This window comes from Psittacula echo (assembly GCF_963264785.1).
Source record: "Psittacula echo genome assembly, chromosome: Z".
Classification (NCBI taxonomy): domain Eukaryota; kingdom Metazoa; phylum Chordata; class Aves; order Psittaciformes; family Psittacidae; genus Psittacula; species Psittacula echo.
This window is the reverse complement of record NC_137742.1, coordinates 95,049,087-95,061,934: the sequence shown is the minus strand read 5'-3', so window position 1 is coordinate 95,061,934 and position 12,848 is coordinate 95,049,087. Positions and strand designations below refer to the sequence as shown.

The 12,848-nt window shown below is 42.8% G+C and overlaps 1 protein-coding gene across 1 annotated transcript in view; it reads left to right on the top strand.

Moving 5' to 3' along the window:
- Nucleotides 1–12,848, top strand: part of WTIP (WT1 interacting protein) — a gene marked incomplete at both ends in the record, with an annotated part of 80,219 nt that overhangs the window by 25,053 nt on the left and 42,318 nt on the right. Inside the window, one exon of the mRNA XM_080638170.1 lies at nucleotides 6,552–6,653. Coding sequence (XP_080494296.1) covers nucleotides 6,552–6,653 — 102 coding nt within the window. The remainder of the gene's footprint in view (nucleotides 1–6,551; nucleotides 6,654–12,848) is intronic.

The following is a 12,848-nucleotide window of genomic DNA, read 5'->3' as shown; positions in this document are numbered from 1 at the left end:
CATAAATTAATCTCAAATTTTGGTTGTTTTGAGTAAGTTCCACACATGCATCCCTCCTGCCCGAAGTCTGTACATAGAGTAAAATCTCTTGTAGGAGGCAGGTGCTGAAGTGATGGGCATATTTTTAAGTCAGCAGGTAGATATCTCAAGTTCCTATAAGTGGTTTATTTGTGAGGTTTTTACCACCTTTTCAAGGAATAAGGTTTAGCAGTGACAGCAAAAGGTTTCTTGGTCCTCAGCCTGCTTCTTGTCTTGCTTTGCTTAAGCTGTGATTTGGGGTAGGTGTTGTGGCCCATCTTCCTCCAGTTTAGTGTGCCCCAACCTCCAGCACAGTTGCTGCAGGGAGCACATGGGTACTTGAAAGCCAGAGCAGTGTTATTGAATGGAGTGACCTCCTAGCTGTGGGGTGTTGTGGTGCCAGGTGTGAATGGGAAAGGGAGTGTAAAATGTTTACTTGAGCGTTTCCCACTTTTCTTAGTTTGTCATTTTCAACCTTAATTCAAGCCGCGGTGTCTTCTGGTCTTCCCCTGCTGCAGAGGGCAGTGCCAGTAGCTTAGCTGGATGGGTCCCTCGGTTGTTCCTATCACAAGATGCTGATGCTGAGTGTGTCTGGGATATAGTTATTTATTTATTTATTTATAACTTGTACATGTCATTTAGTTTTCTGTTGGCTATTCAAGCCATTTGCTAGATGTCTGCAGGTGACTTAAGTCCTCCAGCCAGAGCCACCCATGGTGGCGAGGGCCAGGAGGGTTTCGAGGGCTGCCTCCTTTGCTGCTGCCTGGATGCTGGGAAGAGGCTCTGCCCTGCATGGATGCCTTGTTTCTTCTATCTGCCTCTGCCCGGGAGATGATGTGTGTCAGAGGATCTCCCTCCTCCTGGGGTTGCTGGAAGGAGCAGAGCATTCTTCTCTCCTGAAGTCAGCTCTGAGTGCCGAGCACTCAGCAGTGTGAGCAGTGTCAGCAGTCCGAGCTGCCACAGTCCAGGATGTCTGCACAGTAGCTGCTGTCAGCTTGGACAGGTCCTGCTGCAGCAGTGGCACAGCTACCCAGGCGTGGACAGCTCTGATGCTTCACTGTTTACCCAGCTTCTTAGCAGTGTGTTTCTTTAAAGGTAGTAGCAACACTGTGTAAAACCTGGCCAGGTGTGAAATCACCAGCTGCAGTCACTGCAGCCTGTATGGGAGAACACTTCCCATGGCCATGGCCCTTCCAAAGCCTCCTGCTCTTGTAGCTGGCCCCTGTTGCTGCAGTTTGATTTCTTGAACTGGATTAAGGCCTCTCCTCCTCCTTTGATTTTCCCGTTTCAGAGCTGTAGGTTTTCATTTCATTGTCCCTGTGCTTTGGCTGGGCTACAGGTGTGGAAAACCACACTGGGGACTTACATAGAGATGGTCTTTTCCTGTCCAAGAGAAGAAAAGGGGATTTTGCAGTCGCCCAGCGTGATGTTCGCGAGCCCTTTTTCCACCACTGCAGCATGAACAGAACTGCAGAGGAATGGAGCGAGTTGTCTGTGCCATGTGTTAGCTGTTAATTTTAGCCTTACCATAACTCTTGATGGCAGGGTTTGGTGTTTCCTACTGTAGGCAGCATGTAGCACTTATCCTGGAGATATGGTGTGGCTGTAAGACAGCAAAGCTACAGCTCATCCCTGAGCTGCAGTGCGCTGTCAAGCAGTGCGATAGCCAGATTCTGTTTCTGACTCACATAGCTGCTCTGTACTGGAGTTGAGAGGCAATGGTACCATATGGTACCATTTTTCTTGAATTTGTGTGAAACCCTTGACTTCAGATTAAGCAAGGATGGCAGTAGGCACAGACTGAGTTCCACACATCTCTGAGGACAAAGCTTAGCCAAAAGGTTGTTATACGTTAGCCAGACAAGTCTCTCCATCATAATATTGCTATTATAGGTACTTTATTTAATGTTAGTCTATTGCTTTTTCCCTAATTCTGGGTACTTGAAGTCTGTATGAACTGCCAGCTTGTACTGGCATGGTCAAAAGAGCGTCCCAGAATTTGATGTACAGCTCTCAAATGGAACTTCTGGTATGTAGGCTACTACAGGGAACTCTTGTAAGTATGTTATAGCAGGCTGAACAAAAATTACGTAGCTTTAATATCTTCTCTGGGTTGTTGCTCATAGTTTTCCTTGTTAGAATGCATTGCATGCTCTTGAGTCTGGAGCAAAATCACTGACTACATCAGAAGATACCCATCATATTTTCTTCCAGTGCTGATATTAGCTCTTGTTGATGTATGAGTTACCCAGAGCATCGTGCTTCTGATGACTGTGTTGCCGTACAGTGCTGGTGGCTTGCCTGGCTTGCATCCAGAGATGATATTCTGACTGACATGGTCAAGCTCAGTGAGGTGAATTGGTTAAATGTGTGGGGAGCACTGGCAGTGTTCTGCGGCTGACTCCAGCAAGGAATCTCTGGGAGCTTCTTCTCTTTCTAGTGTTGTTTTGGTGGTGGTCTTTTGCCATGGTCTACAGAGTTTGTTCAGTCTGTACTCTTATGTCTGGTTAAACACTGCATGAGGATGCAAACGTCTTTTTGCTGCAGTGAAGGAATGCTGTGACGCTGTGCTCCTCCTCAGCCAATCTTTATGCAAACTTTGGGTACATGCAACATCTTCTTCTAGCTAAAGAAAGACACCAGATCTGTAGGAGAGCTGATGTCTTCAGGTGGAAATGCAACAGTTGATGTGTTAAAAAAATAGAGGTACATTTGGCTGCTTAGAATAGCGGTGTTGGGAGGGGCAAGGAATTGTATAGAGGCTGAAAGGGTTGATCTGAAGCCATGTCAAGTGAAGTGTCAGAAATGAGACATGCTGCTCTGTAACAGAACATTCTTCATAGGCAGTTTAACAAGCTTTGGAATTAAATCTGGAAAAAAAAAAAGTGATGTAGCTGTTATGTCAGGGCTTTCACAAGCTTGCAGTGTGCTCTCTGGGCTGTGACTGGTAGAAAACCAGACCTGAGCAGCCATGTAATCAGTGCTTTTCCTAGGCAGTTATGAGCTCACACTATACTCACACCACAGCTGCGTATATATTTTCCAAAATACAGTTTTGGAATTATACATACATTTTCTTAGTATGCTAATCGCCGCTGTGGTCATTCATTCCTGGAGTTAATGACTAGTCTCTTAGAGAAAATAAGTTAACAAACTGACAGCTGCTCATAACAAATCACTTGCTGGAGAGGCCAGTGTAAGTTTACCATTCACAATAAATCCTTCTTTTGCTTCTGATGGTTCAGTGGAGCAATGGCAAAGAAATGAGGCAATAATTTCATTTATCAAAGCAGTTTATGGCAGATTTGAGCATGAGAGCTCATAGACAGAGATGCAAGGGAGTTACAGACTATGGATTTCTGCTGCTCTTTGAGTAATACTAAGTGTAAATGGGAAAAGGTAGATCTCTTGGTGTAACCTCACAGTTGGACAGATTAATAGCTGCCAGTTCTGGGTACATATTTGGCATAAAAAGACCATCAAAAAGGGTGGAGATAGGTAGGGTACTCCAAAGGGGCTTATCTTCTGGCTCTGCTGCCAAGAGTGAGCTGAATCTCATACCAAGACCTGACACTGAAGTAACAGATTGCTTGTTTCAGATATGAACCCCATGTTCTCATGGTTGTTGTGCGTGCAACCCCTTCTGTTCCCAGGCTTACGAGGGACCATTGCAGATCTCATGGTACATGGTAAGACAGCAAGTTTGTGGATGCTGTGCTGCTGCTGAGAGTAATTCTTGCAGCTGCTGGCTGATGGGGCACCTTTTCTGATCACAGTATCTACAGTAATCAATAACCATCTTTCGGCAGCAGCTAACCATTAACTCACAGCAAATAGCACACGTTTTTCATAACCTTTGGTTACAAAAAAATAAATAGACGTAACAGCCTTGGATAAGGCAAGAAATTTTGTGAAATTCCCATTTGCTGGATCAGAGTTGAGCTACTCTGAGGATTAGCATTTTCTTAGCACTGTATATGGAATGAGCTGATGGATCTAGTTGGCAGCTAATTTGTATTGCAGTTTTTAGCTTGGAACATTGGTGCCTGATAATATTGTAGTTCCTGTTTCACGGAAACACTGACATCAGGTTTAAGATTTAAAAATTGTCGTTGTTTTTCAAAATTGCAGTTTCATGTGGCAAATATGCTTACAGTCCAAAATGACAACATTGTGCTGAGCTAATTGAATGAAAGGTCAATTAATCTCTCTGTGACCTGAAATGAGGGAGCTAAAGGTATAAACACCAAGAAACCTGTGATTTAAAGAAAGATCTTTCATTTCAGCATTTGAATTAATAGTATAGGAAAATTCTTTTCTTCAAATGCAGTATGTTTTTAAGTTGACAGTATCCTGATTAAACTGATCACACTACACAGCCCATACAGGTGGCTGCGTTAATGCTACACTGAACTGAAACAGCACCCTGTGGAGGGGACCCACGCTGGAGCAGTTCATGAAGAACTGCAGCCCATGGGAAGGGCTCATGTTGCAGAAGTTCATGTATTCCATGGGAGGGACCCCACACTGGAGCAGGGGAAGATCACGAAGAGTCCTCCCCTGAGGAGGAGGGAGTAGCAGAGACAACATGTGATGAATTGACTGCAACCTCCATTCCACATCCCCCTGCAGTGCTGGAGGCAGGGAGGAGGTAGCAAACTTGGGAGTGAAGTTAAACTCGGGAAGAAGGAAAGGGTGAGGGGAAGGTGTTTTTAAGATCTGTTTTTATTTCTCATCACCCTAATCTGTTTTGTTTGGTAATAAATTAAACTAATTTCCCAAACTGGAGTCTGTTTTGCCTGTAGTGGTAATTGGTGACTGATTTCTCCCTGCCCTTATCTTGACCCACAAACCTTTGCCTATATTTTCTCTCCCCATCCAGTTGAGGAGGAGACTGGTAAGAGCTGCTCTGGGAGTGTCCAGTCAGGGTCAACCCACCATATAAGTATACATAAGAACTATTGCATAGGAGCTGTTTCAGGCAGAGAGTACTAATGTACTGCTTATGCCAGTTTGTATGCTGGTAGTGAAAAAACCAAACCCCATAGAAACTGAATTAAGGCACCAAATGCTTTGTTAGCTTGACTTTGTTTTTTCTGCTATTAAAATTTCTACCACTTCATAATATGCTAATTTACCCCCAAAGAGGTTGCATTTGTATTTTCTGTGTGTTTGTCTGTATAATATGTTCACAGCACAGCAGGGGAGAATTTTGGATGATTAAAACCAAATTTTGTAATCCTCAAGTTCCTGGGCTCGGAAAGTGTATTAGCAGTCTTGTTGATGCTAATGATTAATGCTAAGCTCATGAGTGTATTTATAGAAAGAGACTCTCAAGCACATGGATCATTATAGAGTTGTGTGAGGCAAAATCTCAATATTTATTTTCAATGGTACTATTTTATTAAAAACACACAGCCTTGTCTTGGGATGTACTGTCCTGCTGTGGTCAAATAGAGACCAATGGACATCTCGGAAGAATTTACAATCAGTAGTCCTGATTATGTGACAGAAGGACATGATTCCCCTCCAGCATTCCATTTCCTCTTCATGAGGATACAGAAGCCGTGATTTTTGAGTTATCTGCCTGCCCTGGTTTGAGTTTACGAAGGCTATGCATAGATAGAAATAAAGGCATAGGCAAAATGCTCTTAAAGCTGTAACTATGAGGAAAAAGCTTTTTTAAATGGAACAAATAACCACTCCTAAAACCCTCTTTGTGGAGATTATTGAAATAATGACCTTTCCTATGAGCCTGCTGTGTGTGGAGCTAACCACCGACTTTACGAGTGCTGCTCTGGTTCTTCATACTTTGGTCTCATGCAAACTTCATGAGAGTCTTCCTCAGCATCATCAAGAGCAGGCTTGGGCAGTGAAGGTGAATTTCTGACCCCACTGAAGCAAAACTGCCAGCCAGTATTTTTTCTATTAGGTATATAGAAGCCTTGCTCTTCTGTTTTGTAAGGTGCCAGGTTATGTTTATGTGGTTAGATACTGCTATCTAATATAACTGTGGAGAGTTAAACAATTCTCAAATGTGGCTGACAGGCCCATTTTTCTGGTGCTGCATGGCTTTCAACATGGACCAGTGCCCTTGTTGTTGCCTTGCTGGAGAGGGGCAGTTTTTTGAGTTCGGACTGGATTGTTGTATTATTAGTGATTATTGAATGTAATGTGATGGAGCACCTAGTTGTGAAGGTGAAATCATTTCTTGGGCAAACAGAGTTATTTCTGGAGAGTGTGTGTTTTTTCTGTCCCCTCTCATTGCACCTGCCTCCTTTGGATTTCTGTCTTCAGCGAGCCTCAGCCTTCACGGATTGAAACACTAGCAGAGGCTTCCCTCCCTTTTATTTTGGGTTAATTTCCGTGCATCTGTTTCACTAAAGCCACCTGCAGCTGTCTGGGGTACTTGAATCTGTTCAGGGTGAGGATCTCATTGATTTAGGGCCTGATGGGGGTTATCATGAGTGATATGAATCAATGGCCTGGAGCAGCGGGGGGGTTCTAACTTTCGTTCTCTTTCTCCTTTATAGGTATTTGTATAAAGTGTGGAAAAGGTGTGTATGGAGCGAGCCAGGCTTGCCAAGCAATGGGTAACCTATATCATACCAACTGCTTCACGTGCTGCTCTTGTGGTAAGTCAAATCTACCATAGCCTTATTAAGTGGCTTTATTTTGTAATATATATTCCTTTAGCAACCAGTATGCAGAGTGAAACCTCATCTTGCGTGCTCTTGAGGCAAAATTCCCACGCAAGATTCCAGCTTCAGAAGTAGTTTTTTATTTGCCATCTGTAAGTGTTCAATGGTGTTTTCCTAAGCAACAGCCCAGAAAAGTAGTATTTGGTTGGTTTAAGGCCTGCATTTACAAAATGGCTTCAACCTGGCCATTATAAGTGCAACGTACTTCAGATCACTTGTGTTTACGGAACTGTAATGTGCATGTATCATTTTTACAGAAAAGCAGTAAAAACTTGTGCAGCCAAAACTGTATTTTCCCTCACTTCCTATTTCCAAATGTAACTCTAGCCAAGCACATATATTTGTCATTTCTGTGTATACCTAATGCTCAAAATTGTTCTCTTACGTTTGAATGCGGTAAAAACAAATAGAAACTGCATGTTGAAATACTTTAAGCTATTTCATTTTGCAGGAGAAAACTTGCAGGTTTATCGCTAGTTCCTCTTTGCTGTTCTTGGGACCCTTTTAGGTTTCTCTTCAAACCTGAATGCATCTGAAAGTGATCTGTTCCGTATGTGATTTGGGGAAGTCATGGTTTTGTCAGGGAAAACAGGACTTGGAAAATTAAGGGCAGCACTTTCTGAAGTGTTTGCCTTCAGCCAAGCATTGTGAATTTAAGTTGGAAACTTCCTCAATGTATTGTCTGTAGCTGCTGAGAGCAGACAAATTCACACAAGTTCAAGGGAAGTATGAGAGCTCAGTTTTCATGAGTCAGGTAATTTTTATTGATCTGTCCACACATTTATTTAGGTACCTGATTTCTGAAAGTGTTTGCCTGGATGTTGAAGATCTTGTTGCAATGCATATACACAGAAAAAGATTTACTCTGAGTAGAATATGCCAAGTGTACATTATTTATAAAAAGGATTAATTAAGGATTAGAAAAAGAGTAAAAGATTATTGGCATAGAACCAAATAAGTTGATAATGAAAAGACCATTGTAAAGTTGACTTGTGAAAGGAGAAGTGTTGTCTTTTCTCCTGAGATTTGTACAGATAAATATTAGTTTAAAGAAACCTATAACCTGAACATAGAATTTAGTGACCTTTATAAATGACTCTGGATCATTAGCAAGTTCTAGAGTAAACTCATCTGAAACCTTCAGGGATCGCTCTTGACTTCGCTCAAGTCTGACAGTGAACAAGCAGCTATTTTGTTGGCTCCCAGGGTGAACAGCATCCTGTTTAGCAGAGGATTACAAAATATGGTATCAGATAATATCTATCCACTCATTGCCAACATTAACCTAACCTAATTGTATGGGTGAATTCCAGCTTCTTCTCTGGGGCAGATGTGTTTTACTTAAGTAATCAGGATACACGCTTGCTACCACAGAGATCTGTACACAGGTCACTCTGTTCCTCAGAAGAATGCATGAGGACCAAGGAATGTATTTTAACAGCAAAATACAAACCTAACTTCTTTATTCAAAAGGACAACAAGCTCTTCTGACTGTTCTAGCAAGGTGTGTGTGGCCAGTGTACATCTACCACAGGGCGACTTGAGACATGTCCGTTGGGAGCATAGTTTTGCCCACCTCACGGTGCCAGCGGAATTTCATGATTCACAGTACTTCCCATGAGTCATGCACACACATGAGGAAATGGTGCTCCAGGTTGGTCTTCCGAGCTTCTCGCTGTACTGCTCGTGGGCTGGAGGGCCCGGCTGTCATCCACCAGGGTGTTTCACAAGTGAGGGCTTGGATTTCCTTCTCCCTGCAACCTCTGGTACAATCCCATTGAAAGAGGAACATGTGGGGACTTTCTTATGTTAGGCACTGGAATGGGGGGTGTGCTGCTAATGTGGCAGAGTTACATAGAGTATTAAAAAGGAGGAGACAAGCTAATTGTGGGAGCCCTGTGTATGGGCAAATTATGGGAGGGACATGTGGCTGGAGCTTGTCAACACTTTTACCATTAAACAGCATTAGAAAGTGGTCTCGTGTATTAGTCTCAAACATGGGAGATCTTTTCTGGAGGCTGAAATTACACAAGTCAAATAGAAAATCAAAGACAGTTTTTGAGGAGGATTAACTGCTGGAATGAAAAAGCAAAAGAAGTGGTAGATTCTCTGTTCTTCTTTGTTTTCAAATTAAGACCAGATATCCCTTTGGAAAGTGTTTTAAGTTGAGCCAAGCTTTTAGATTCAATACATAGGTAACTGGGTGATCATTAATGACCTTTGTTAGGCAAGAAGTCACTAATGCGCCTTCTGAGCCTTTGGCAGGAGAGTATAGAAGGATGTTCGTACTCTCTGTCTAAACAGGTACCTATACAGTAGTTCTTATCTACGTGGTGGGTTGACCCCAGCTGGACACCAGGTCCCCACCAAAGCCGCTCTTGTCAACACCTTGCCACGCTAAACCCAATACAACTTAGAAATCTGAGACAGAGTAAGAGTGCAAGCTTGCCTTTCTTTATTTCCCAGATAACAAAAGGGATCCAAACTGTCCTTCAGCAGTTATCGGTCTTACTTTCAATATAACAGATCTAGAAAGTAAAAGGCAGTAGCTGAAGAGGAAAAATTCTGTACCTGAAGACGTTTGATTTAGGTAAGGGCCAAATATTTAACCAGCAAAATTTAAAAAATATTTCAGATCCTTGGGAAAAATTGTGGTTTGGAGACCACTCAGGCTGAAATGTGATAATGAGTGATGGAGCTTCCAAGGGCCTTGTTTCAGCACTCAGCAGTGAGAATTTTCAACTCATCAAAGAAAAGTGCAGTTATGTAGAGAAGTGGGAATGGACCCTCAATGGGAAATCTTGCCCACGTCAGAGTCCCTTCTTAGGCACTTCTTTAACTTTGGTTTCAGTGCCAAGTGCCATCTGTCAGGGTGCCTGGTTGAAAAGGGCAGCGTGTGGCAGAATGGGCCATCTTGCACCTTCTGGGGAGCATATAGCACTTGCCTCAGTGCTGTCCTTTTCAACTCCCACCATTGCTGGAGAGTTTGTGTTGCTTGTAGTTAAGAGTTAACCTAAAATACGCTCACAGATGCAGGCACTTCTGTGAAGACTCCAGCCTTGCTAGCATACAAGTGTGAGGATGCAAAGGATGGATTCTCAGGGGTCTTCTGCAGTGATGGTGGTTAGCTCTTGAAACATGAATGAAGAAAGATGAGGAAATGCTCCAGAGATAGAGTAAATAATCAGGAGACTTCTGTCCCCTTTAGACATTTTTGTAAATGCTCAGATGGTAAATCTCTTAATTGTCTTCCTGAGTTCTGAGAACTTTGGGATAAAACTCAGTAATACATTAATTCAGAGTTGTACAGGATGTCCTTAAAAAAAAAGGAAATCTTGCCAGTGAGCTGAGGTCAGAATGGAAAGGAAAAGTAAACGACCTAGCAGGCATATTTTATGTGCTGCATTTCTGGCTCTGTAATGTGTTCAGTAGGCTTTGGATAGTTGAGCCTTGCTCCCATAATACCATTTTAGAACTTTGCTCTGTCAGTTAATTTTTTATTACATCTCTGTGTAAACCCCTATTGCCTTCTGCAAAAAGCCATGCTTCTCAGATAGCTTTCTTTTTCAGAGGCCTGATAATTCTCTTCAGGTAGTGTAAAAGCCAAAGCAGTCTGGTTTCCTAGGATCAAGTAGTTCAATGCAGATCTTTATCCACAATCTCTTACAGAAAACAAATGAAGCTTGTTAGGATGGTTTTTAAATGTAGACTCAAATCCTCTCAGCCTTTCTCACACCAGTGGAACCTCTTGATTCAGCAAAACACATAGACATGTGCTTAAATATGTTATATTGCTCATATGTAATCATGCTTTGCTGAATCTTAAATAACAGAGATTAATTCAGGCAGCAACATACACTATCCCTTCTGTTAAGTGTAAAATTTTAGTTTTGGCAGGAGTTCAGTTGCAAATTTTGCTTATGGAAGATAAAAGCTGATATCTGCCTGAAAAGCTCATCATCTAATTCCTCTTGGTAGTATTTCAGAGCATAACAAGATTTCTTGAAAAATAACTGCAGTAATGCCAAATTGCTTGTGTGCTGTAAGTGTAGGTGATCAGTTGCAGGAATTAATGGGGTCTATTTGATACTCATTACAGAAGGTAACTTACCATGTGCCTCCAGTTTGCAGACCCTAGTGCCATCCACAGCATCTCTTCAGGCTGAAAATATGAATCTAGTGGCAGTGATTTTTGAAACTACAGTAAGATACATCTTTACAATGAGGAATATCAGTTTACTATTTGTTACTCTAAGGATGTAGGAAATGGGCAGGGGATGAGCTTTGAAGAGCTAGGGGTTTCAAGCCTCTGTACTCTCAAAGCTGAGATGTATTTGACCATAAAAACAAGGAACATTTTCTGCTCTTACATGATGGCAAATGTTTGAGCAAAGCATTCATCTTTAATTTGCACTCTTGCGGATGGTTTTAAGGCATGGGAAATCATCACAAATCAATCAGAAGCCTAAAGCAAACCATATACTCCCAAAGATATATAGCTTATTTCTTACCTGGTAGCTATTGCTTGGACTGGAGCACTCATGGGATTTTCATACAGCAGTTAAATTTTAAGTGACAGCTTGTAAAGGTATTGCGGTTCAGCTGATTACTGGCATGGCTGCTGCTTCAACACCAGCCTTTGTTCAGGCTTCACAAGCTCATTGCTACAATATGATCCTCTAAGAGAAGGATCACAGCGAGGGCTGACAGCACTGCCATTTGAAAAGGCCGGTGTGGGACAGCTGTAGCAGTACGTATCGTTACCCTGAAGGTATAATGAGCAGTTCTGAACTAGCCCATGCACTCCAACTGGTGTGAAAGGGGAATTGGTTCACGGTTGTCGACCCAACCTACTTTTTCGCATATATTAAGTCTTGGAGACAACAGCTCCCTTCTGACTGAGGCCACTCAGTGCTACTGTATGCAGATGTCTCTTAATAGGAGGTTGCTCATGTCTGGACTTGTAGGGAGAAGTTCCTTGTGACACTGGAAAAGGTCTTTTGCGTATTTGCTGCCCTGGGTTGAACCTTTGTTTGCTCTTGGTGGTAGTAAGGCATAGAACATCTTAAGGGAGCTGTGTCCCTTCAGTGTATATTTATCCACAGTTGGTGAGTTTTTAAAATACCCCAATTCCCAGTGGAAGGTTCATTTTTAATTCACGTTTGTTCTGTCCCCACAGCATATTTATAAGTTTGGCATGAGTCATTGCATCCAAACTGCACACTGCCAGTACTTGCTTTGTAGCCTTAAATTAAATTCTCTGTGGATATGATTTTCACATAGAATAAAATAAAGTTTGGTGTCAAATGTGTGAGCTTTACACTGTATGTCCACCAATATTAGAGTTGGTAATCACAGTGGTACAGGTACATGTGTGTGTGTCAGTGGCTCTTAACTCTTCAGCACCTCATGGCTGACTTTTAGCTGACTCAGGTGTAGGTCTGGTATCTGTTCATCTGAGGGCCACCACTTTATGCAGCTGTTCTGAGCACCAGGGAAACACAGTGAGAACACTTAAGGGAAAGCAGCTAATGAGTATTGCTGCAAGGGGTACATTGCTGTGCAGTGAAAGTGCTAGGTAGCTAATGTCCTTGCACACTTTTCCCTACCGTTTGCTAACCACATGCTCTCGGACTGGAGCAGACTGGAATTTTGGGATTTTTGGCCTGTAATCCTGCCAGAGCCATTGGCTAATACCTGGTGCTCAGGGGAGGGCAAGCCGGCGGGTGATTCAGTGCTGTGCATGTGGGAACATTCCTCCCCGACCCCCATGGCCTGGAGCATGAGAGCTGGATGCCCTCAACTTGCATAACTGTGATTGTTACTCATCCCAAGCTCACACCCTGCATTTGAATTGAATTCATGGCCACCTGAGTGTTTGGTGGTTTCCAAGCCATAACTGGAGCTGGCAGTAGGTCCTGATGCGCACCGCTTGTGGGCAGTTACTTCGAGGTGTGATTCAGAGGAAAAGCCAAGCACTTAAGAAGAAGTGGAGTTTTGTTAGGAAAAAGGACTGAAGGATTTGCTGTACATTCTGCTCAGGCTGCGGTTTGTGTAGATGTGTAATGGAGATAACTTGCAGCGCTGCTGCAGGACTGCAGAATTTTGCCTGAGCCATTCTGCTTTGTC